Raw genomic sequence first — 26,394 nt, 5'->3', positions numbered from 1 at the left:
TATAACTGATACGGGCTTTTGGAGCCGAAGACTCACTATTGTAAACTTGATAACTGCACGACACAATGCTTTACGCCTCACCCGGGGCCATCAACACCAACAGTGGACTGTTGGTAACTTGAAACACGTTGCCTAGTCAGACGAGTCTCGTTTCAAATTGTAGCGAGCGGATGGACGTGAACGCGTATGGAGACAACCTCATGAATCCATGAACTCTGCATGAAAGCAGGGGAGTGTTCATGCTGTTGGAGGCTCTGTAATGGTGTGGAGCGTGAGCATCTGGAGCGATATGTGACCCCTGATACATCTACATACGACTCTGACAGGTTACACACACGTAAGCATTCTGTCTGCTCACCTGCATTCATTAATGCCCATTGTGCATTCCGACGGACTTGGGCAATTCCAACAGGACGATACGACACCCCACACGTCCAGAATTACTACGGAGCGGCTCCAGGAACACTCTTACGCGTTTCGCTGGCCTCCAAACTCCCCAGACATGTGAATATTATGAGCCTATCTGGGATGCTTTGCAACGCGCTGTTCAGAAGAGATCTCCATCCCGTCACGGGTTTATGGATAGCCCTGCAGGATTCGTGGTCTCAGTTCCCTCGATCACTACTTCTGACATTAGTTAAGTCCATGCCAGGTCGTGTTGCGGCACCTCTGCGTCATAGCGGGGGCACTATACGATATCAGGCAGGTGTTCAAGGTTCAAATGGCTCTGAGCACTATGGGACTTAACTTGTGAGGTCATCAGTCGCCTAGAACTTAGAACTACTTAAATCTAACTAACCTAACGACATCACACACATCCATGCCCGAGGCAGGATTCGAATCTGCGACCGTAGCGGTCGGGCGGTTCCAGACTGTAGCGCCTAGAACCGCTCGGCCACACCGGCCGGCTGAGGCAGGTGTATCAGTTTCTTTGGCTCTTCACTGTGTATAACATCTACTGAACTGCGAGGCCAGGCCTCGGAGTATGGCGCTGTTTGGATGACTCACCGGGCTGCTGACCGCAGGCGGCCGCGAGGTACTGCTTGCAGAAGGGCCGGTTGAGGCAGGAGCCCACCACGGGCCCCCCGGGTCCGTCTGTGGCCATCACGGAGAGTCCGGAGCGCAGCTGCTCCATGGCGTACTGCCGGAAGTCGCGCTCCCTCCTGCCACTGGTGCACGGCGGGAAGCTGTGCGACAGGGGCTCGTCCCGCAGGAAGATGGGAGTCACGTGGTCCAGCACCTGCCACACACTCGTCCTGAGCTGCCTGTCTCGTTTCAAGTTCAGATCACATGTAAGTTTGTGTATGAAAGTACACTGGGCTGACAAGAGTCGTGGAAGAACAACATGGACATACACCACTGGCCATTAAAATTGCTACACCACGAAGATGACGTGCTACAGACGCGAAATTTAACCGACAGGAAGAAGATGCTGTGATATGCAAATGATTAGCTTTTCAGAGAATTTACACAAGGACGGCGCCGGTAGCGACACCTACAACGTGCTGACATGAGGAACGTTTCCAACCGATTTCTCATACACAAACAGCAGTTGACCCGCGTTGCCTGGTGAAACGTTGTTGTGATGCGTCGTGTAAGGAGGAGAAATGCGTACCATCACGTTTCCGACTTTGATAAAGGTCGGATTGTAGCTTATCGCGATGGCGGTTTATAGTATCGTGACATTGCTGCTCGTGTTGGTCGAGATCCAAAGACTGTTAGCAGAATATGGAATCGGTGGGTTCGGGAAGGTAATACGGAACGCCGTGCTCGATCCCAACGGCCTCGTATCACTAGCAGTCGAGATGACAGGCATCTTATCCGCACAGCTGTAACGGATCGTGCAGCCACGTCTCGATCCCTGAGTCAACAGATGGAGACAGAATGAGATTTTCACTCTGTAGCGGAGTGTGCGCTGATATGAAACATCCTGGCAGATTAAAACTGTGTGCGGCGACCGAGACTCGAACTCGGGACCTTTGCCTTTCGCGGGCAAGTGCTCTACCAACTGAGCTACCGAAGCACGACTCACGCCCGGTACTCACAGCTTTACTTCTGCCAGTACCTCGTCTCCTACCTTCCAAACTTTACAGAAGCTCTCCTGCGAACCTTGCAGAACTAGCTGTGGCTAAGCCATGTCTCCGCAATATCCTTTCTTTCAGGAGTGCTAGTTCTGCAAGGTTCGCAGGAGAGCTTCTGTAAAGTTTGGAAGGTAGGAGACGAGGTACTGGCAGAAGTAAAGCTGTGAGTACCGGGCGTGAGTCGTGCTTCGGTAGCTCAGTTGGTAGAGCACTTGCCCGCGAAAGGCAAAGGTCCCGAGTTCGAGTCTCGGTCGCCGCACACAGTTTTAATCTGCCAGGAAGTTTCAACAGATGGAGACGTTTGCAAGACAACAAACTTCTGCACGAACAGTTCGAAGACGTTTGCAGCAGCATGGACTATCAGCTCGTAGACCATGGCTGCGGTTACCCTTGCCGCTGCATCACAGAGCACCTGCGATGGCGTACTCAACGAAGAACCTGGGTGCACGAATGGAAAAACATCATTTTCGGATGAATCTAGGTTCTGTTTACAGCATCATGATGGTCGCATCCGTGGTTGGCGACATCGCGGTGAAGGCACATTGGAAGCGTATATTCGTCGTCGCCGTACTGGCTTATTGCCCTGCGTGGTCGTATGGGATGCCATTGGTTACACGTCTCGGTCACCTCTTGTTCGCATTGACGACACTTTGAACAGTGGACGTTACATTTCAGATGTGTTACGAGCCGTGGCCCTATCCTTCATTCGATCCCTGCGAAACCCTACATTTCAGTAGGATAATGCACGAAAGCATGTTGCAGCTCCTGTACAGACCTTTCTGGATACAGAAAATGTTCGACTGCTGCCCTGGCCAGCACACTCTCCAGATCTCTCACCAATTGCAGACGTCTGATCAGTGGTGGCCGAGCAACTGGCTCGTCACAATACTCCAGTCACTACACTCGATGAAGTGTGATATCGTGTTGAAGCTGCATGGGCAGCTGTACCTGTACACGTCATCCAAGCACTGTTTGACTCAATGCCCAGGCGTATCAAGGCCGTTGTTACGGCCAGAGGTAGTTGTTCTGGGTACTGATTTCTCAGGATCTATGCCCCCAAAATGTAATCACGTATCAGTTCTAGTATAATATATGTGTCCATTGAACACCTGTTATCATCTGCATTTCTTCTTGGTGTAGAAATTTTAGTGGCCAGTAGTGTATAAAGATGACGGCATTATTGTGTACGTGAGGTTTAAAATTGCAGTACATTGCCGGAGCTGTCATTTTTACTCCGGTGATTCATATGAAAAGTTTTCCTACGGGTATTAACGGACTTGAATGTGGAAGAGTAGTTGAAGCTAGATGCGTGGGACATTCCATTTCAAAATAGTTAGAGAATTCCTAGATCCACAGTATGAAGAGTGTGCCGAGAATAGCACAGTTCGGCCATTACCTCTCACCACTGAAAACGCAGCGGCCGACCGCCTTCACCTAAGGACCGAGAGAGAAGGTCCTTAGGTAGAGTTTGTCAGTACTAACAGACAAGCAACGCTGCGTGAAATAAGTGCGGAAATCAGTGTGGGGTGCATGACGAACGTACACGTTATTGCAGTGCGGCGAAATCTGGCGTTAATGGGCTACGGCAAGAGACGACCGACACGAGTGGCTTTGATAACATCACGATATCGACTGCAGCGCCTCTCCACGTCTCGTAGCCATGTCGGTTGGACCCTAGAGGACTGGAAAACTGTGGCCTAGTCAGCTGAGTCCCGATTTCAGTTGGTAAGAGCTGATGGTGGGCTTCGAGTCTGGTGCAGATCCCACGAAGCCACGAACCCAAGCTATCCAGAAGGCACTGTGCAAGCTCGTCGTGGGCTGTGTTTACATGGCACTGAAATGGGTCCTGTGGTCCAGATGAACCGATAATTGACGGTAGATAGTTATGTTCGACTATTTGGACAGTATATGCAGCCATTCGTTATGGACGACATTGCACCATGTCACCACGCCACACTTGTTTGCGGTTGGTATGAAGAACGTTCTGGATCTGTGATTTCCTGTCAGAGAGGTCACAGTTCGTAGTAACTGACGGAAAGTCATCGAATAAAACAGAGGTGATTTCTGGCGTTCCCCAAGGTAGTGTTATATGCCCTTTGCTGTTCCTTATCTATAGAAACGATTTCGGAGACAATCTGAGCAGCCGTCTTCGGTTGTCTGCAGATGACGCTGTCGTTTATCGACTAATAAAGTCATCAGAAGATCAAAACAAACTGCAAAACGATTTAGGAGAAATATCGGAATGGTGCGAAAAGTGGCAGTTTTCCATAAATGATGAAAACTGTGAGGTAATCCACATGAGTGTTAAAAGGAACGCCTTAAACTTCGGTTATACGATAAAGCAGTCTAATCTGAAAGTCGTAAATTCAACTAAACACCTAGGTATTACAATTACGAACAATTTAAATTGGAAGGAACACACAGAAAATGTTGTGGGGAAGGCTAACCAAAGACTGCGTTTCATTGGCAGGACACTTAGAAAATGTAACAGACGTACTAAGGAGACTGCCTACAGTACGCTTGTCCATCCTCTTTTAGAATAATGTTGCGCGGTGTGGGATCCTTACCAGATAGCACTGACTGAGTACATCGAAAAAGTTCAAAGAAAGGCAGCACGTTTTGTATTATCGCGGAAGATGGGAGAGGGTGTCACAAAAATGATACAGGATTTGGGATGGACATCATTAAAAGAAAGACGTTTTTCGTTGCGACGGAATCTTCTCAAGAAATTCCAATCACCAACTTTCTCCTACGAATGCAAAAATATTTTGTTGGCACCGGGAGGAACGATCACCAAGATAAAATAAGGGAAAACAGAGCTCGTACGGAAAGATACAGGTGTTCATTCTTCCCCCGCGCTATACGAGATTGGAATAATAGAAAATTGTGAAAGTGGTTCGATGGAACCTCTGCCAGGCACTTAAGCGTGGTTTGCAGAGTATCCATGTAGATGTAGATGTATATGTAGAACTGCCAATGGACTATCGGATCATGATGCACAATTAATGAAAATAAACAGTGTGGCACTTTACAACCCAGAGGCAGGTTTGTACAAAGCAGTAAGATATTAATAACAGGATGCGTTAAGAGTAAGCTAAGACGGGGGGCGTGGAATGAGGTATATGTGGAAAGATACGTAATGTCAAATTCAGTTTATAGCATAATAAATTTGTGTCAGTATTTAAAAGCTGATTTCCTACAGTTTATCCAAAAAATCTATTAAACAATTAGTAAGCCATGGGTAACTAAGGGAATTAAAAACTCTGGTAAGAGGAAGTGGGAAATTTATGTAAAAGCCAGAGGAAGTCAAGAGCTAACATTACTTTCATACAACAAAAAACACTGTAGTAGTTTAAGAACAGTCATTAAAATATCCAGATGTGGGCATGTCCTGATGGACATAAATGTCGCAGATAATAAGATTAAAATGATATGGAACATTGTCAAACAGGAGACAGGACAGCCAGTCAGTGTACAAGATTCCACAATAATTAAACTAAATTACAATGTCGTGACTGATAATTCACAAGTTGCAAGTGCTTTTAATAATCAGTTTCAAACTGTAACAACAAATATAGGATTTAACGGTTTAGCTGAAGAAACAAGAGAATGATTAAAAATGCCATTCCTCAGTACCTTAAGTAACTAGAAGTAGCACCAATATCCTTGGCTGAAATTAATACAACACTATAAAAATTTAAAAAAAAAATTTCTTTGGAGCTGGTGGTATTTCAAACGGAGCTAAGACAAGTTGTTCCTACTTAATGAGTAATGTACATAGTGATATGTGCCTACAGCCTACGACTCACTTGATTGAGAATCTCTCTTCCGAATTCTTAAGGAACAAAGGCTAGATAATAAAACTCTAACACTGATTAAGAAAACGTTAACCGACATTACCTCTAAAGTTAAATTCATAGGAGAAATTTCTGAACCATTTCATAAAAAGATTGGTGTTAGACAGGCAGATGGACTCTCACCATTACTGTTTAACTGTGTTTTGGAAAAGGCAATTACAGAATGACGAGAGCAAAAGTCGAGTCAAAATATAGCTCAATCAATCAAGACAGGTAGAAGTAATATTGGGTAATATTGGAGTAGATTGCCTCGCCTTTGCAGATGATGTGGCAATTTTAACTAGGGATATTACCACTGCTCAAAATCAAATAGAAATTGTTAAAGAAGTTGCGGAAAAAGTAAGACTAAAAATATCGTTCGAAAAAACGGAATATATGACATGCAACAAACAAGAACCAAAGATTTTGAACACGAAATATGGAAAAATAAAAAGGGTTTCTCAGTTTAAATACTTGGGGAAATCATGCAAGAAAACGGTCTCGACAAAACTGCAAAAGAAGTTTGCTGTCAAAAAATGGCAGCTGCATTCAGATTAACACAAAATATTTATAATAAAAAATCATTTTCTAGATTCAGTTAACTTAGACATTACAGCACTGTAATCAAATCTGAATGTCGTTAAGGAGCAGAAATTTTAATTTTAAGTAGAAAGAGGGATACTGAAGAAATTATAAAGAAAGAATGAAAGATTATTAGAAAAATATTATGCCCCAAAATTACTGATGGAGAAACTTATAGGCCGAGAAGGAATAAGTAAATAGACGAATACACAGACATACGTGGTGACATGAGAAAACGAATGCTCAGATTTTATGAGCACATTAAAAGGCATCCATTAGGCTGACCAAAAAATAGTTGAATTCTAGAAAACACAATAAAGGCCAAAACTGTATCAGTTAAATGGATCGCTGCGTCTTTGAAGTAGCTGGTATAGCTCAGGAAAACATTCATAAAAAAGATATTTCATTGGAAAGTTGATAAGAGGGAAATTATAAAACAGACTGGAACATCGTGGTCTCATGAAAGAAAGAGACTTCATTCTGAAAGGATCAAACAAATTTGGACCAACCATCAAAAGCGACATTGCCTGATTGTACCTCGTTTGGTCTTATTGGGCCCATACATGAATAATAATAATATATGTAGTGTATCACTGGGGCAGGAAATTTTTCCAGAAAGGTTAAAATACGCAACTATCAAGCCACTTCATAAGAAGGTGTCAAGATAGACGTAAACAATTATCATGCCGTTTCCTTACTGACATCTTTTTCCAGAATATTCGAAAAAGTAAATTACTCAAGAGTAGTCGCAAATTTAAGTGGAAATAATTTACTTAGCATATCACACTTTGGATTCTAGAAAGGTTGCTCCACTAAGAATTCTGTTTATAGAATTATTCATCAAATAGTAGACCTTGAATAATAATATATCGCCTGTTGATATTTTTTGTGAACTCTCCAAGGACTTCGATTGTGTAGATTATGATACTGTCTTCGAAAAACTCAAATTTTATGTAAGTGATGGCCTTACCCACAGCTGGTTTGGCTCATGCTTGCTAAAGGTAATGCAATAGATTGTGCTTAGTAATTCAGACAGTGTCAGGAAGGTACAAAATTTTAGTGACAGGGGTAAAATCACAAAGGATGTCCAACAGCGTTCAATTTTGGGCCCACTCCATTGGTTATATCTGTGAATTACCTTACACTTAACATTCAACAAGAAAAATTGGTACATTTTGGAGATGACACATTTTGCATGTCCCATTAGAGAGAAAGCAACAGAAGAGCTGTAAATAATATTTTCGAAGGAATTGTTAAGTGGTACACCGAAAATGGACTCTGCCTAAAGTTTGGAAAACACACTTCTTTCATTTGCATACAGCAAGCAGTCATACCAACAACTGATGTAGCAGATAAGCAGGAATCAGTAAGTAGGGTAGAATGCTCCAAATTTTTGGGTGTACACATTATTGAAAAGTTGAACTAGAAGACGGATATTACTGAGATTCTCAAACATTAAGGTCAGTTACTTTTGCTCTTTGTATAATTGCTAATCTTGGAAACAAAAGTATTAACCTCCTGACATATTTTGAATACTTCCTTTGAGTAATGTCATACAGAATGGTTTTCTGGGGTAACTTAGAAAGAAAGTACTGATTGCACAAAAGCGAGCAGTAAGAACAACTTGTGGTGTTCACCCTCTGACACCACGTAGGCATCCCTTCAAAAAGCATTTTAACTGTGTCGCCACAATACATATTTTCGCTAATGAAATTCGTTACAAATAATCAATCATAATTTGAGAAGTACCGAATTGTACATACCTACAACTCTACAGAGAAAAATGACCATTGTTACCCATTGATAGAGGTGTCAGTATATCAGATAAGAGTTTAGTATACAGCAATAAAACTTTTGGATAGTTTTCCAAACAACATAAAATGTCTGACAGGTAGCGAAGCAACGTTTAAATCCAATTTAAAATCATTTCGCGTGGAAAACATCTTCGACTCCATTGACGAAATCTGCTTAAAAACTGGCAGTCAGTATTAAAAGTAAACTTCTCTTTAAGTGTAGTTGTATGAGTAGGAATAAAATGACAATGCGTTCATTTATTTATTTATTTATTCGTATGGCTAGGGCCCCCCATCGGGCAGACCATTCGCCGGGTGCCGGTCTTTCAATGTGACGCCATTTCGGCGACCTGCAGTCGATGACGATGATAGGATGATGATGAGACCAGCACAACACCCAGTCCCTGAGCGGAGAAAATTCCCCGACCCAGCCGGGAATGGAACCCGGGCCCAGAGGATTGACAATCCGTCACGATGACCATTTTTTTACTTTGTTTTTGTTCGCTAGGGTTCGTTGTATTTCGTCGTAGCGGACGTCACATGACATCCGTTAAAGTTTGTTGTTGATATTTTCACTTAGTTTTTTTATTACAGAGGCCAGCCACCTCTCTGACCGAACACGCCGAGCTACCGTGCCGGTTTATCTTTTTTTTTAATTTTTTTACGGCTCCACGCTGGAACGGACAGGCACTCAGGCGTGACCATTCAGCAACCGGGGGCCGACTGTGTTCATTAATATTAACACCAATCATGTATACATATCCTGTAAACTGACTTGTTCCACAGCATTTCGACGATCGAATCGTTTAAATGATTAAGGAATATGTACCTAACTACCTAACTAAATATATGTCAGAACATCGTGCACCACTTTACAAAAATACATTAACGATACTTATACAACGAAGAAAGTTATATTGACATCAGGTAAAATTTACACAGCATGGCTGTCCGTCATAAGGCAACATCTTGAACGACATAACTGGTGCAATACAATGTAAACATAAAACTGATACAACTCACAAAAATAAAACATAAATTGTGAAAGAGTAAGCTTACAACGATCACAAGCTAAAATGCTATATTATTAGTATGACCAAATGTAGTCGCATTATAGCAGTCTAACATATAATAAATGACAGACAACAGAACCATTTAGGTAAAACTAGACGAATGGCTACAACTCAAAGTAAAATAGAAACTAATACAATTAAAATTACTTTTTAATTTTTTAAAGTATTTTTGTGGAATATTGCACCATAATAACAGTCTAGCACTTATAAGTTGCTTTTAAAAGCTTTTTAATTATAATATTAACTTCTACTTTAATTATAGTTGTTGGCACTCATTTAGGATTACCTAAATTGTTCTATTTTAAGTCGGGTAATACATGTTCGATTATTGTAATACGACTGCAGTTGGTCGCAATCGTGTAATATTTGAGCTTGTTATGCCTGTAAACTTATAACTGCTAGTCTGTTACCATGGTTCAGTGTTGTACCAGTACACTTTTAATTTAAGAAAATCCTTTCAATTGTAATATTATCTTCTGTTTTATTTCAAGTTAATGTCAATCAGCTGCGCTTTCCGAAACTAAAGAAATTTGCTCCTGGTATGGCATCAATGTGTGGAACAACTTACGTTTGTGAGCAAAAATAAAAAAAAAATAAAAAATCGGATGAGTGCCAATAGAACTCCCACACCGACGGCTTGGTACTTACTAAACTGTGTGTGTAGATAGCTTATCCGTATGGGGAGTCGAGAAACTCCAAGAATTTTCCGTTTTAGCGATATCGATACAGACAAGATACACATCTGCCCATTTTGAGAAAAATGGATCTTAACAGGATAGGCAGAGAGATAACAAATGACAAAAAATATTTTTTTGTGTGATATAATTTCAAATTAACAATTTTTTTCCTTACTTGTTCTGTGAACCCTTGCTTCCTACCAGATTTCATTATTAAAGGTCAATAGGAAGTACCACATACTCGTAGGATTTGATGATTGTGATTGCGAGCATAAAAATGTGTGACATAAATGGCCGCATCTTTTGACTAAATTGTCTTGGAAGCATACATTTGTTACACCGCCCAGGGACTAAAGACCTTACTATGAGACATAAATTCCATCTTGGTAGTTCGAACCGTTCCTGACAAAAATGGGTCTTAACGGATGGACGGACAGAGGGATAGACTGATAAAAATGGACATATATTACAGATTTAAAAATTTTTGGATTTTTTTCTTAAGTTATTCTGTGAAAACTTGCTTCTTTGCCAAATTTCACGATTCTACTTCGTCATTTCCAATCGTGTACCAGCGATATACTCTGCAGAGCCAAATAAACTGGTACCCCTGCTTAATATCTTGTAGGGCCCTCGCGAGCACGCAGAAGTGCCACGACACGACTTGGCATGGACTCGACTAATCTCTGAAGTAGTGCTGGGTGGAAGTGAAACCAAGAATCCTGCAGGGCTGTCCATAAATCCGTAAGAGTACGAGGAGATGGAAATCTCTTCTGAACAGCAAGTTGTAATGCACCCCATATATATTCAATAATGTTCATTTCTGGGGAGTATGGTGGCCAGCGGAAGTGTTTAAACTTAGAAGAGTTTTCCTGCAGCAACTCTGTAGCAATTCTGGACGTGTGGGGTGTCGCATTACCCAGCTGGAATTGCCCGTCGGAATTCACAATGGACACGAATAGATGCGGGTGATCAGACAGGATGCTTACATACGTGTCACCTGTGAGAGTCATATCTAGACGTGTCAGGGGTCCAACATCACTCAAACTGCACACACCCCACACAATTACAGAGCCTCCACCAGCTTGAATAGTCCCCTGGTGACACGCGGGTTCCATGGGTTGATAAGGTTGTCTCGGTACCCGCTCGATACAGTTTGAAACGGGACTTGTCCGACCAGGCAACATGTTTCCAGGCATCAACAGTCCAATGTCGGTGCTGAAGGTGCAGGCGAGGTGTAAAGCTTTGTGTCGTCCAGTCATTAAGGCTATACGAGGGGGCCTTCGGCTCCGAAAGTCCATAACGAAGATGTTTCGTTGAATGGTTCACACGCTGACACTTGTTGTTGGGGCAGCACTGAAATCTGGAGCAATTTAGGGAACGGTTGCATATCTGTCACGTTGAACGATTCTCTACAGTCGCCGCGCGGTCCAGGGCGTCATGCACGGTTCGCGCGGCTTCCCCCGTCGGAGGTTCGAGTCCTCCCTCAGGCACAGGTGAGTGTGTCGTCTGTCGCATCAGTTAGTTTAAATCAGATTAAGTAGTGTGTAAGTCTATGGACCGATGACCTCGGCAGTTTGGTCCTATAGGAAGTTACCACAAATTTCAAATTCTCGTCAGTCATCGTTGGTCACATTCTTGAAGGACCTTTTTCCAGCAGCAGCGAGGTCAGAGATTTGATGTTTTACCAGATTCCTGATACGGTACACTCATGAAAATCCCCACTTCACCGCTGCCTCGGAGGTGCTGTGTCCCAACGCTCGTGCACCGACTATGACGGCACGTTCAAACTCACTCACATCTTGGTAACCTGCCACTGAGCCAGACACGTGTTGTCTTATATAGGCGTTGCCGACCGCAGCGCCGTATTCTGTCTGTTTACATATCTCTTTATTTGAATACACATGTCTATACCAGTTTCTTTGGTGCTTCAGTGTGGTGGTGGTGGTTAGTGTTTAACGTCCCGTCGACAACGAGGTCATTAGAGACGGAGCGCAAGCTCGGGTTAGGGAAGGATTGGGAAGGAAATCGGCCGTGCCCTTTCAAAGGAACCATCCCGGCATTTGCCTGAAGCGATTTAGGGAAATCACGGAAAACCTAAATCAGGATGGCTAGAGACGGGATTGAACCGTCGTCCTCCCGAATGCTTCAGTGTATTACAATGTGAAATGAAACTGGAAGCTTAAGGTACGTACTTGAAAATGACCAAATATCGAAACTGGCAACTCGCTTAGATAATAAAAATGTAACACAGCCTGTCTGGAACATGTTTTCATTCACAAAACCCTAGTATTGGAAGAGTGAGTTTGCGAGTGTCAAGACATGTGACATAAATGGCCAGTCTTTTCACAGTTTTATCTTAGAAGCTTCAATTCTGTACAAAGCCCATGGACCGTAGACCTTAACCTGTGACATAAATTTCAACTTGATTCGTCTAACCTTAGCTGAAAAAAAATGTTTTTAACAATCTGACAGATAGACAGTCGGAAAACAAGGTGCTCCATAAGGGTTGCTTTTTCTACCGACTGAGTTACGGAACCCTAAAAATGAAGTATGTGAATTGAGCACATTGAACGAGATTGGCTGATTAACATTTGAAAGCAAATGTCTCGATTAGATGCAGCAAAACCAACCCAAACTATATTAGAACAAATAAGCCCTCGGTCACAAATATTAAGTCAAAATTGACCAGGTTTCGACGCCGCTATGACCGTCGTCTTCAGAGTTAAACTAAGTGTTCTAAAACATAATAGGTATATAAGACATTAATAAACTAAAGTGTGTACTGACTGGAAAGAGATGCAGCACTTACAAGTCACATACTAAAAAAATCTAAGCCGGAAAGGCGACGTCATGAAAAGTTGTAAATAAGATAAGAAGGCGAGCCGCTAAGCGCTGCTCGTACTTGAGTGAACAAGGGTTGCAACAAGTCTGACGTGCCCACTCTAGAAAGTGTGGGCAAGTAAACATGGTGTTGCTACGAGCGCCATCTAGTAGCCGCAGAAACAACTAGGCTACTGTACATTCAAAATTAGACATATGAAATTGTAATGAAGCTGATTCAGGCATAACGTAAGCACTAATAACAATAAGATGAAGTTACATACCTATCTGCTTTAAACAGAGATACATTTTGTAACGTAAAAAGACGTCAGTTATGACATACAAGAAAACAGCAAAGACGTAACAGGAAAATAACATTTCGGCAAACTGCATGAGGAAATCTGAATCAAAGATCAAGCAACGGCTCTATATAGTCGAAAAAGTTTTTATTTTGAAGCCGCAGCTGTCCCTTGAGAATGAGACCATCACGACGAGATAGATGTTTGAAAATCTCCAGTTCCTCTAAAACATCTAACCTACGTCCCTTCTTTTCGGTATGCAGAATGTTGCTATCGCCTATGGCTTTAGGCACGTGTTCAGTAATTGAGATACGATCGGCAAAGGATGAATCTAGGGGACTGGTACCGTTTTTTCTCAAAAGATGTTGTTTACATCTGATGGTGAGAGCACGTCCAGTTTGCCCTGTATAATAGGAGGAGCAGGTATCGTAGATGATCTTACAAACGCCAGAACTTTCTATAGGGGGAGCGAATGGATTTCAAATTATTGTTATTAGTGGAGAAGGCAACATTGCAGTTGTATCTGTCGCGGAGCATGCGCTGAATCTGATAGGTAATGGGTCCTATGAAAGGAATAGAAAAACCTTTTTTTTGGGTTAACTTCAGCGCGTGAGGTGTTGAGCGTGGTAGGTATTGCAGTTTTCTTTTTTAGGATATCGTCCACTATGTTAGGCGTATATCCATTATTGACTGCTATGGTTTTAAGTAAATTAATCTCCTCATTAAACTTTTCTGTTGAAAGTGGTATAGAGGAGGCTCGGTGGATGGCAGAGTGAAAAAAGGCCATTTTTTGAGACTGTGGATGAAAAGAGGAAGCAGGCACGATTTGGTCAGTATACGTTTCTTTTCGAAAAATATTGAAAGTGACGTTATTGTCTTCTACTGTAAGCGTCAATACCTACCACGCTCAACACCTCACGCGCTGAAGTTAACCCAAAAAAAGGTTTTTCTATTCCTTTCGTAGGACCAATTTCCTATCGGATTCAGCGCATGCTTCGCGACAGATACAACTGCAATGTTGCCTTCTCTACTAATAACAATAATTCGAAATCCATTCGCTCCCCTACAGAAAGTTCTGGCGTTTGTAGGATCATCTGTGATACCTGCTCTTCCTATTATATAGGGCAAACTGGACGTGCTCTCACCATCAGATGTAAACAACATCTTTTGAGAAAAAACGGTACCAGTCCCCTAAATTCATCCTTTGCCGATCGTATCTCAATTACTGGACACGTGCCTAGAGCCATTGGCGATAGCAACATTCTGCATACCGAAAAAAAGGGGTGTAGGTTTGATGTTTTAGAGCAATTGGAGATTTTCAAACATCTATCTCGTCGTGATGGTCTCATTCTCAACGAACAGCTGCAGCTGCGAAATAAAAACTTTTTCGACTGTATAAAGCCGTTGCTTGATCTTTGATTCAGATTTCCTCATGCAGTTTGCCGAAATGTTACTTTCCTGTTACGTCTTTGCTGTTTTCTTGTATGTCATAACTGACATCTTTTTACGTTACAAAATGTATCTCTGTTTAAAGCAAATAAGTATGTAACTTCATCTTATTGTTATTAGTGCTTACGTTATGCCTGAATCAGCTTCATTACAATTTCATGTGTTCTAATTTTGAATGTACAGTAGCCTAGTTGTTTCTGCGGCTACTAGATGGCGCTCGTAGCAACACCATGTTTACTTGCCCACACTTTCTAGAGTGGGCACCTCAGACTTGTTGCAACCCTTGTTCACTCAAGTACGAGCAGCGTTTAGCGGCTCGCCTTCTTATCTTATTTACAACTTTTCATGACGTCGCCTTTCCAGCTTCGATTTTTTTAGACTGTGACTTGTAAGTACTGCATCTCTTTCCAGTCAGAACACACTTTAGTTTATTAATGTCTTATATACCTATTATGTTTTAGAACAGTTAGTTTAATCCTGAAGAAGACGCTCATAGCGGCGTCGAAACCTGGTCAATTTTGACTTAATATTTCATAGATCTCGCTAACGTTTCTTACTGCTTAGATAGCGAGATTCGGCTCAGTGCACGCTAGATCTGACGTGACAATGGTTACTTTAACGTCGCCTCCTTTCAGAACTTTTTTGTTAAATATGTTGCTTGTCCATGTTTCTTCTCTGCACTGCATGCCATTTTCCCTTGATGAACACTGAATGTGGAACTTGGGGTTTCGTCTTCTTTTACCTCATTGCTTTCGTTATGCCTTACAAGTGTTGTACAGAAGGTCTATGCGCCTTTGCGCCCTTCCTATTGCCAGTTATCCAGCCCGCTGAGGAAAGAAGTTCAGTCATGCCTGCACTACCTCATTATAGCTCCACGTGCTTGTTGCGGACCAGCGAGAACAAGTCTTGGGCGATTGCAAGTTCGTTTCACAAGAGCACGTAACACTCACACTCTTCTATAAAACAAGTAATAAGCTGAGTGCTGGAGGCCTTTCACAACATGCATGAGAATAATGAAAGTTCTCGTTGCCAACTCCGCAGTTCGCAATGCGATCTAATTGACATACCTGAGACAGCTCGTTACCTCGTTACGACCACCGTTAAGTGTGTCTGCCCACACATAAGCGCTTACCTGCGTTTCCACGAACGCAAGTTGACGTAATGTTCCCTGACAAACTTCACAGAAGCAAACACAATTTAGTTATGCGTGGCTCATGACCTCAGACTTCTCTACCTTAGATATATCGATAATGAGGTCCATCTCTGTGTTCTAGCACACTTTGTTGTCTGCATCAGTAAGAGCAAAGTAAGGAAAGCTTATTATCGTATTTACAGTCATCTTTCAACCTTCCTAGCCTTTGTAGGCCTAGAGAAGGGTTTCCACAATATAAAGTGGAATAAGATACTCACAAACCATAAAAGATTTACGCAAAAGACAGGTCAACCGAAATTTCCATTTCAGCTGGAGGTGGGGTCGTTGTTGTTAAACATTAGTAACACATTAACATTTGGTTCAACCGCAAAAATTCGTGATAATATCACATTAATATCGTTATGTTACCGCACTACCCTGGCGTCCCAGAAAAGTAGCTACCTTTCTGAAACTGTTTGACATCAGAGATGCCTTTAAAACGGAAACAAATGGCTGGGACGCAAGGTGTACCACACTGTGAAAAATAATTTCAGTAAGTACAACGTATAAGGTATGCACAAGATTAAAAGCACACCGTGTGACGCTAAATAAACATGGATGATCGGTTGCCCCTACCTATATGTTTTATCCAACCGGCATGTTTTTTGATGTCCTTACGGGTTGCATAAAACCAGTAGGAAGGGACGCTGAATCCCCTTGTAATCTATTGTAATCTACAGACCGGGGGAGGAGGGGGGGGGGGGGGGGAGGGATCTTTGAAATAAGATACAGTGACCATAAGGTCGCCTTAAAATAACTCGTACAAATTTTCATGTTCCGCTAGCTACGCGCAAGCTGCTAGTCCTACGGCGAAAGTGAACAGGACATTTATGTAGCAAATTTAATGTAGTTAAATTTTGTTCCGGAGAGTACAGTACGACCGCAGCTTTTGCTTAGGTGTAGAATCATTCAAACCATTCAACAACATTTGGCGGTTGCGACATGACATATGGGCGAATAAAACCGTGAATGAGCCGGCCGCTGTGGCCGAGCGGTTCTAGACGCTTCAGTCCGGAACCGCGCGGCTGCTACGGTCGCAGGTTCGAATCCTGCCTCGGGCACTGATTTGTGTGATGTCCTTAGGTTAGTTAGGTTTAAGTAGCTCTAAGTCTAGGAGACTGATGACCTCAGAAGCTCCCATAGTGCTTAGAGCCATTTGAAAACCGTGAATGGACCCTTTAAGACCGCCACTTCAGCTACACCCTCGGTACCACCCGTCTGCGTTTGTTGAGCACATAAAAAATGTATCTACACAGAGACAACCTATGACGGTGTCCTTGGTAAAGACAGGCAACCCGTTTACACCCTTGAATTCTACACGACTAGAAGCAGGCAGAAGCGTTGGGTGTTTGTTGGTTTAATTAATTTGCCGCATGAGAAATCTTCCTCTACTGGTTTAAACACTCCTCATAGGTGCTTAGAAGCTTCATCAAGGACTGTCTCGGTACAGATACATTTTTAAAGTTTGGTAAACGATCGTCGCCAATTTGGTCAAGGCCTCGTCGCTACTGCTGTGGAGGCCTAGATGTCAGTGTTGTTTTGTGGGTTCGCGAAACAGCCTCTGGTGCCGTACACCGCTAAGGCGATTTCGCCCTGCCAATATTACACAGCAGTGCCCCAAGGTCAGGTAACAGAATAGGAGAACGGATGTTCTACAACACTCCAACAAATTATTAACAAAGTTACACAAATGAGTTGAAAGGTTTACTTATCTTTGTGACTAGTTGAATTATTAAGTCTGCAACACTGCATGTGATATAACACAAAAAGGCCCTCAATGGCTAAGAGCAAATAATCGTAGATAAACGTCACAGGATATAAACTCTCCTCCCACACAGGCCATGAAAGCCCATAGGCACCGACTGGCCGCCGTGTCGTCCTCAGACGACGCCTGTCACTACAGGGTGAAAAGTATTTAAACCGACAAACTCTGGGAGGTTGTAGGGAACATCAAAACAAATATTTTTTCCTAATGTCATTTTATCCGACGAGGATTATTTAAACTGGTGGAGGCCGTATTGCGCTCTTCAGTTATTAGAGGCCGTATTATGATCTTCAGTTGTTAGAGGCCGTGTTACGCTCTTCAATTGTAGGCAACTGCTGTCCACCAGTAGAGTAGTGCATTGTCTCTGTTTACTAATGGAGCGATACACCTGGAGTGAGTACACTGATATGGTTGGTGCGTACTACGTAGCGCAGCACAACGGACGTGTTGCAATTTGAGGAAGCTGTCTTGCAGCATGTGGAGCGGGATCCTTCAATCAGCACTCGTACAATTGCACGTAACATGGGGACGAATCAGGCGAATGTAACAACAGTCCTTCGAGAGCAATTGTTACGTCCATTTCACTTACAGCGTGTCCACAACCTGGAGCCAGCTGATTATCGACCCAGAGCACAGTTTTCGCAGTGGTACCTGGAACAGTGTGAAACGCATCCTACATTTCCATCTTCTCAGTTGTTTACCGATGAAGCAACGTTGGGGCGTGATGGAGTCTTAAACATGCACAATTCGGATGTTTGGACTGAGGATAACCCACATGCCACAGTTACTAGCGCTCATCAAGTGCGGTTCTTCGTTGATGTGTGGGTCGGTATGTTAGGGACTGTTTAATTGGGCCTTATCTGCTACCTAGGCCATTAAATGGCATGCACTATTACAATTTTCTCGCCAGGGCATTGCCGGAATTGCTGGAAGACGTCCCGCTCCCTACAAGACAACGCATGTGGTTCCAACACGACGGGGCGCCGGCACATTTCAGTCGTCGTGTGTGTCGATTGCTGGACCGACAGTTCGAGAAACGTGGATTGGCAGAGGTGGTCCTGTACCATAGCCTGCTCGATCCCCAGACATGTCCCCTCTGGACTTTTTTGTGTGGGGAGAGATGCGCAACCTTGTCTACGCAACTCATCTTGCATCAGACGAGGATCTGGTTGCCCGGATAGTAGCAGCAACAGGAACAATTCAGGATACTCCTGGGGTTTTTGCCCGTGTCAGGCAGAACATGATCCGACCGTGTAAACTTTGTTTACGTGTCAATGGAGGCATTTTGGAAACTCTACTGTAATTGAAATTGGATTGTGTTAATGTGTTGTCTCTTGGTTTAATTTGCCGTCAGAGAAATCTTCCTCTACTGGTTTAAACATTCCTCATAGGAAAAAATGACATCAGGGAAAAATATTTGTTTTGATGTCCCCTACAACCTCCCAGAGTATGTCGGTTTATATATTTTTCACCCTGTAGATCCGGATATGGAGGGGCATGTGGTCAGCACACCGCTCTCCCGTCTGTACGTCAGTTTCCGAGACCGCAGCCGCTACTTCTCAATCAAGTAGCTCCTCAGCTTGCCTCACAAGGGCTAAGTGCACCCTGCTTGTCAACAGCGCTCGGCAGATCGCTTGGTCACCCATCCAAGTGCTAGCCCAGCCCAACAGCGCTTAACTTCCGTTATCTGACGGGAACCGGTGTTACCATTGCGGCAAGGCCGTAAGCTCACAGGATATAGGAAATGCAATTTACAACGACTGTCTGCTCACTTCTAACAGTTCACTAAACGACGTTTCATGTCTAAGTCAGCCCCGGACGATGATCTATAACCAAGGGGGAGAGAGCTGCACCTCTATCTCCCGAGTGGGCTCGTGTCTTTTGTCGTCCGGTCATTGACAGAATGTACTCGGCCGGGAATTGGCCGAGGCGAAGTCGATATCTTCATCCTCAGCGCCGCCCATGGCGCTGGTGGAACTGGCGCAAGTGGCGAGTCACTATGGCACTGGCGCCAGCTCGCAGCTTTGCGCCTGTGGCGCTTTTGCCCTGAGTGTGCTCAGTAAATGTGGACAGGTGACGTTGAGGGTGTTGCCGAAAGGATCATCTTAGAGGCACCTCTCTTCGTTTATTCACGAATGGGCCAGTATTGCCCCTCCGTGACCACACCATAGAAGGGCGCGAAACAGGAGGGTTAAGGACAATGAGCACCACTTGCTGTTTAGGGTCAGAACAAATTTGCAATAATGATATAAGCCGAAGAAATGAATTAAAATTTGTGCCACAACCGTGACTTGGACGCGGGTCTCCTTGTTTACTAGGCAGGAATGTTATCCACTACATCGCCGCAGTACTGTAGCTAACGTTGTTGCAATGATTACGTAAGTCTAATGCCCTCACCAACACGTAGTTCATATCTTCAGCTTATTTCCCCCTCGGCAATAGGAGACCCAGATTGAAGTCACAGCAGTGGAATAAATTTTGTTTAATTTCTTCAGCTTCCATCATTATACACTCCTGGAAATTGAAATAAGAACACCGTGAATTCATTGTCCCAGGAAGGGGAAACTTTATTGACACATTCCTGGGGTCAGATACATCACATGATCACACTGACAGAACCACAGGCACATAGACACAGGCAACAGAGCATGCACAATGTCGGCACTAGTACAGTGTATATCCACCTTTCGCAGCAATGCACGCTGCTATTCTCCCATGGAGACGATCGTAGAGATGCTGGATGTAGTCCTGTGGAACGGCTTGCCATGCCATTTCCACCTGGCGCCTCAGTTGGACCAGCGTTCGTGCTGGACGTGCAGACCGCGTGAGACGACGCTTCATCCAGTCCCAAACAGGCTCAATGGGGGACAGATCCGGAGATCTTGCTGGCCAGGGTAGTTGACTTACACCTTCTAGAGCACGTTGGGTGGCACGGGATACATGCGGACGTGCATTGTCCTGTTGGAACAGCAAGTTCCCTTGCCGGTCTAGGAATGGTAGAACGATGGGTTCGATGACGGTTTGGATGTACCGTGCACTATTCAGTGTCCCCTCGACGATCACCAGTGGTGTACGGCCAGAGTAGGAGATCGCTCCCCACACCATGATGCCGGGTGTTGGCCCTGTGTGCCTCGGTCGTATGCAGTCCTGATTGTGGCGTTCACCTGCACGGCGCCAAACACGCATACGACCATCATTGGCACCAAGGCAGAAGCGACTCTCATCGCTGAAGACGACACGTCTCCATTCGTCCCTCCATTCACGCCTGTCGCGACACCACTGGAGGCGAGCTGCACGATGTTGGGGCGTGAGCGGAAGACGGCCTAACGGTGTGCGGGACCGTAGCCCAGCTTCATGGAGACGGTTGCGAATGGTCCTCGCCGATACCCCAGGAGCAACAGTGTCCCTAATTTGCTGGGAAGTGGCGGTGCGGTCCCCTACGGCATTGCGTAGGATCCTACGGTCTTGGCGTGCATCCGTGCGTCGCTGCGGTCCGGTCCCAGCACGACGGGCACGTGCACCTTCCGCCGACCACTGGCGACAACATCGATGTACTGTGGAGACCTCACGCCCCACGTGTTGAGCAATTCGGCGGTACGTCCACCCGGCCTCCCGCATGCCCACTATACGCCCTCGCTCAAAGTCCGTCAACTGCACATACGGTTCACGTCCACGCTGTCGCGGCATGCTACCAGTGTTAAAGACTGCGATGGAGCTCCGTATGCCACGGCAAACTGGCTGACACTGACGGCGGCGGTGCACAAATGCTGCGCAGCTAGCGCCATTCGACGGCCAACACCGCGGTTCCTGGTGTGTCCGCTGTGCCGTGCGTGTGATCATTGCTTGTACAGCCCTCTCGCAGTGTCCGGAGCAAGTATGGTGGGTCTGACACACCGGTGTCAATGTGTTCTTTTTTCCATTTCCAGGAGTGTAGTAGATAAAGATGAGACTCAAATATCTCGAGAAAAATTTAACTACAAGATCTATGCAACATATATCGTCGAATGGTTCTCAACTGTCCCTAGTCGTTCCACGCTGCACATCAGAGCAGAAACTGCGGCTGCAGGGGTGCGATCACGTACAACTTTGCTGCTGGCACACAATGTCCTTAGTGAAGGGCTGAATCGTCTGGGCCATGTCAGCAGTGTGGAAGGCCCTGTTGCTCATCACACTGCGAAGTGTAGTTTTCGACCGGGACATGTTGAGAATCCACAGCCAAAGGGAGGGAGTGGTTTCACTGACACACTCTGTACCACCACCTGATGTCTATTTCTATCGATTCTGAAACGTTTTCCTTCGCCACACATAATAAAATCGCTGGGTATCACGGTTCTGACCTACATCGAAGTGGCCTCAGAATATGGGTGAGATGTAGGTAAGAGGGGATGCGGCAGTCTTCCCACATGGGTACTCGTCAGAATTGTGGTGAGAATTGATGCCAATGTGACATCATTAACCCACTTTACACCTCACCTGAACTCCTGAACTTACTTTTTTCCGCCATGTGTCGAGCCTGATAACCTCGCAGGGTGTCGAGATTCAGTACGCTTACAGAGTAAGACAGTAGGCACCTTTGAGCCAAATTTCAAACTGCTGCATTACAAATGCGAACGATTATGCCATTTATAATTTGTACAGAAATCAGAAGGTAGTTATAAGTGTCTAGGGGCACGGAAGGGAAGCAATTGTTGAGGAGAGAGTGAGACAGGGTTGTAGCCTCTCCCCGGTGTTATTAAATCTGTATATTGAACAATCAGTAAAAAAAAAAAAAAAAAAAATAAAATTGAAGTAGGAGTCAAAATCCAGTGAGAAGAAATGAAACATTTTAATTCTGTCAGAGACAGCAAAGGACCTGGAAGAACAGCTGAACGGAATGGACAGGGTCTTGAAAGTAGGCCATGAGATGATCAACAACAAAAGCAAAACGAGGATAATGGAATGTAGTCCTATTGAATCATGCAATGCTGAGAGAATTAGATAGGAAATGAGACATTTATAGTAGTGAACGAGTTTTGCCATGTGGGAAGCAATATAACTGATGACAGTCGAAGTAGGGAGGATATGAAATGTAGACTGGCTATGGCAAGGAAATCGTTTCTGAAGAAGAGAAATTTGTTCACATCAAGAAGATTCAATTGTCAAGAAGTCTTCTCTGAAAGTATTTGGATATAGTGTAGCAAAGTATGGATGTGAAACATGGACGATAAATAGTTTGGACAAGAAAAGAATAGAACCATTTGAAATGTGGTGCTATAGAAGAATCCTGAAGATTAGATGAGTAGATCACGTAAGTAATGAGGAGGTACTGAATAGAATTGGGGAGAACAGGAATTTCTGACTTTACTTGACTAGAAGAAGAGATCGGTTGGTAGGGCATATTCTGAGACATCAAAGGATCACCAATTTAGTACTAGAGGGCAGCGTGGAGGGTAAAAATCGTAGAGGGAGACCAAGAGATGAATACACTAAGCAGATTCAGAAGGATGTAGGCTGCAGTAGTTACTCAGAGATGAAGGAACTTGCACAGGATGGAGTAGCACGGAGAGCTGCATCAAACCAGTCTTTGGACTGAAGACCACAACAACAGCATCGGGTTTCGAAAAAGCGATCATTGTGTTGGTCGGTGTAGTTACGTTTAGACTCCTAAAGAGGGCGCTTTCAACGGCGACTATTTTATGGATCCGTCTTACGTCACACATATAGTTTCGAATTAGGACATCCATTCGCCAAGTGAAGCAGACACACGACAACACTCAGCAGTCAGTGAGAACCAGATGGCATCTGGAAACAGTGTCAAGAAAGCCGCACTGGAAATTGCATAAGATGTTGGTCATCGGATAGTGGATCTAGGATTGCACCAGTGTTTAATGACATGTCGTTGCAATTATCATACTCCAGATACGTATTATTTAACTTTTTTTAGTAAGACGTCATAAGTTTTTGATAATCGCTGTCGGTTTTTGCCATAGTTGCTGCCTACCCTATTTGTCCCTGTGAAAAAACTGTGGTTGTTGTGTGCAAGTGAGCAACTTCATAACAGCAAATACTTTCTGTGGTAGAGGGGTCTCTTTCTGTCACATCTATACAGGGTGAGTCAGGAGGAAAGGTACATGCTTTAAGGGTTGACAGTGAACATATCCCCATTTCTGACCCGTACCCGACATTCAGTTGTCTGAAAATCGCAGTATTCACCAGCACTCACACGCAAATACAACCAAAGCGAGATTAGATTACGTAGCGTTGTCTTTACTGACCATTTCAAAGAGCAATTCATTTGTGCATATTTGGCATGTGTACACGTTGTTTACCTCATGTCTCTGTACAAGAGTGGTTGCACCAGTGCACTACGGTGTTGTTACATGTACAGTCAAAACAGCACGTGTCAGCGTCGTGAAAAAACCACAGGTCTTCATACATGCGGAATATGGTGACATGATCTTCGTGTATGGGATTCGCAATGGGAATTCCAGAACCAAATAAGAGCGATGATGTCCTTATCGCAGAGCTGCTTTTGGCAGGGTGTTTAGAAACGTTTTTCGACAGATTGCGTGGGCGTAGTACGCAACCCAACATACGTGTTGTACCTGAACACTGTGACATCTCATGTTGCTGCTTAATGGCACTTCCACTATCAGCGGAAGTGTAATGACCTTTTTCTATGCCCAGTCAGTATTCTTCATCCCGTTGAGGTACGAGAAAGCGAGGCTACATAACATTACCTGTTATTGCAGTGAATATTCGTTGATAATGTGCGCTCTTTGCACTAATTTGAGTCTATATTCCGTGTTATGCAAATCTTTTAAAGCTTGTTTCGTTAATAGACTGAAATTATTACAATCGGCTAGCTGCGTTGTTTAGCGGTTGCCGCCAAAGATGATCATTGACAGTTACTAGGGGGCGGATTCGCGTTTCAGAATCAATTGATATCTTCGATTAGCGTAGCACATGTACACCGAATTAATTCCTCCAAAAGACACAGGGTTCATATTCACCGCACGATGTTTTGCCAGTTGAAAACAACTTCCCCTTAATTTAACGTGAAATAAACTGCCATTATATATATATATATATATATATATATATATATATATATATATATATATATATATATATATATATGCGAATGAGCCCATTAGGACAACGCAAAGTACTTAGTGGCGTGCATTTGCCTTTCTTTGTGCCATACTTCTTTCATTCTTTTATTGCGGGCTTCTTTTCTTTCTTGAGACCACGTTGTTCCACTGTTCTTCTTTGGTTCCTCCTCTTGGTCAACGTGCCACTTGTGAATTTTGGATCTGAAGATTTCCCTATTTTGGATATCCTCTGGTGTAATTCTTGCTAGTTTCCGATCCGTTTTGATTTCGCCAATCCATTTCATTTGGTCTGTTTTAGATTTACTATTGTTTTCATATAATTCAATCATTCTTTTGATGTGTCCATAGAATCTTAATCTGCGTTTTATAATGTCACTGTGAATATTAGAGTATTGCTTCATTCCCCGTTTGCCTGTGAGCCGATACTTTTCATCTACAAGTTTTGGATCTACATTTCTTCTTACGATCTTCCGTTCCTTTTTCTGAATGTTTTCTATGTCTGTTTTCCTGTTTAAAATTAGTGATTCTGATCCACATAGGCATTCTGTTTTTATGACGGTACTGTAATGTCGCAGTTTTGTGTGCTTGGAGACATATTTTTACTGTAGATATTTTCACTGAGTTGACAAGCAGTGTCCATCTTTTGGCATCTGACTTCGTTGGCTTTCGTTTCTATTCCATTTTCCTAAATCGCTTCACCCAGATGTTTAAATTGTGGGACTCGTTTAATTTTGCCATATTTTGTCTCCATGAATTTTGGTGCTTGTTTGTTGCAAGTCATATTTCCGTCTTTTCAAAAGATACATGCAGGCTGACTTTCTCCACAGTTTTTTTCAGGAGTTCAATCTGTTTTTTGGCTGTTGAAACATCCCGAGTTAAGATGGATAGATCGTCTGCAAATGCTAAGAAATCTACAGTTAATTTTCCTCTGCCGAGAGTAACTGGTTCGTCAGTCTTGAGGACTGATTTCAGTTTGCGCCATTCTTGCATCATCTTTACAAATTGATCAGTAGTGGAGAGAGTCCGTCTCCTTGTGTCAATCTTCAGAGATTTCCCCCATAAATTTGACGTTAGATCTGTTTGTTGATTATTATTATTATTATTGTTATTGTCCAGAGATAATGCAATACCGGTTCTCGTGATTCTCTGCTTGAAACTGTAGGGCAGTATAGCTTTTCCTTAACTCGGTTTTTATTAACACAGTTTGTTTGATATGATTCACTGCTATGAATGGTCACACTTTACCTTTATAGTAAATGTCCCAACACGGTCTATAATCGAAAGTCAAGTTGCGACGCGATGATTGAGTAGTAGCTTCGGCAACAACTGAAGTTCTTAAATTGCAATTAATGATATCGATATTTTATTGATTGAGATGTTCGCTGGATGTTAGCATTATATCAGCTCTGTCAGTTTTCGTGCTTTTGGCAATAACGTAAACGAACAGTTTAGACAAGAAGAGGCTAGCCCGGCATCCAATGAAGCTAACTGTTTCACAGAGTATCGTATGAACTTAAGAGACGCGAATACTCGAGACGCAGACGCTGAAAGCTCGGACACTAAAATCTCGGACACAAAGACTCCCAGATTCTGAAGACTCCCAGACGCTAAAGACGTAACAATACGTGTGTTGGGTTTAAACAGTAGTTGTGAAACAAAAGATACGTCCGTTAGAAACTCTTTGAATGAAGCCCCTTGCTACTTTGAATGTAATACTTTATTCCATTGGCTCT

The 26,394-nt window shown here is 43.5% G+C and overlaps 1 protein-coding gene across 2 annotated transcripts in view; it reads right to left on the bottom strand.

Annotated features, from left to right (window-relative positions):
* LOC126424971 (uncharacterized) overlaps window positions 1–26,394 on the bottom strand; it is a 248,448-nt gene that overhangs the window by 33,541 nt on the left and 188,513 nt on the right. For both annotated transcript variants that reach the window (XM_050087853.1, XM_050087854.1), the window contains exon 3: window positions 1,009–1,240. In XM_050087853.1, coding sequence (XP_049943810.1) covers window positions 1,009–1,240 — 232 coding nt within the window. The remainder of the gene's footprint in view (window positions 1–1,008; window positions 1,241–26,394) is intronic.

The sequence above is a fragment of the Schistocerca serialis genome, chromosome 10 (genome assembly GCF_023864345.2).
Source record: "Schistocerca serialis cubense isolate TAMUIC-IGC-003099 chromosome 10, iqSchSeri2.2, whole genome shotgun sequence".
Classification (NCBI taxonomy): Eukaryota; Metazoa; Arthropoda; class Insecta; order Orthoptera; family Acrididae; genus Schistocerca; species Schistocerca serialis.
Note: the sequence above shows the minus strand (reverse complement) of the source record. Positions and strands in the feature narration are given on the sequence as shown.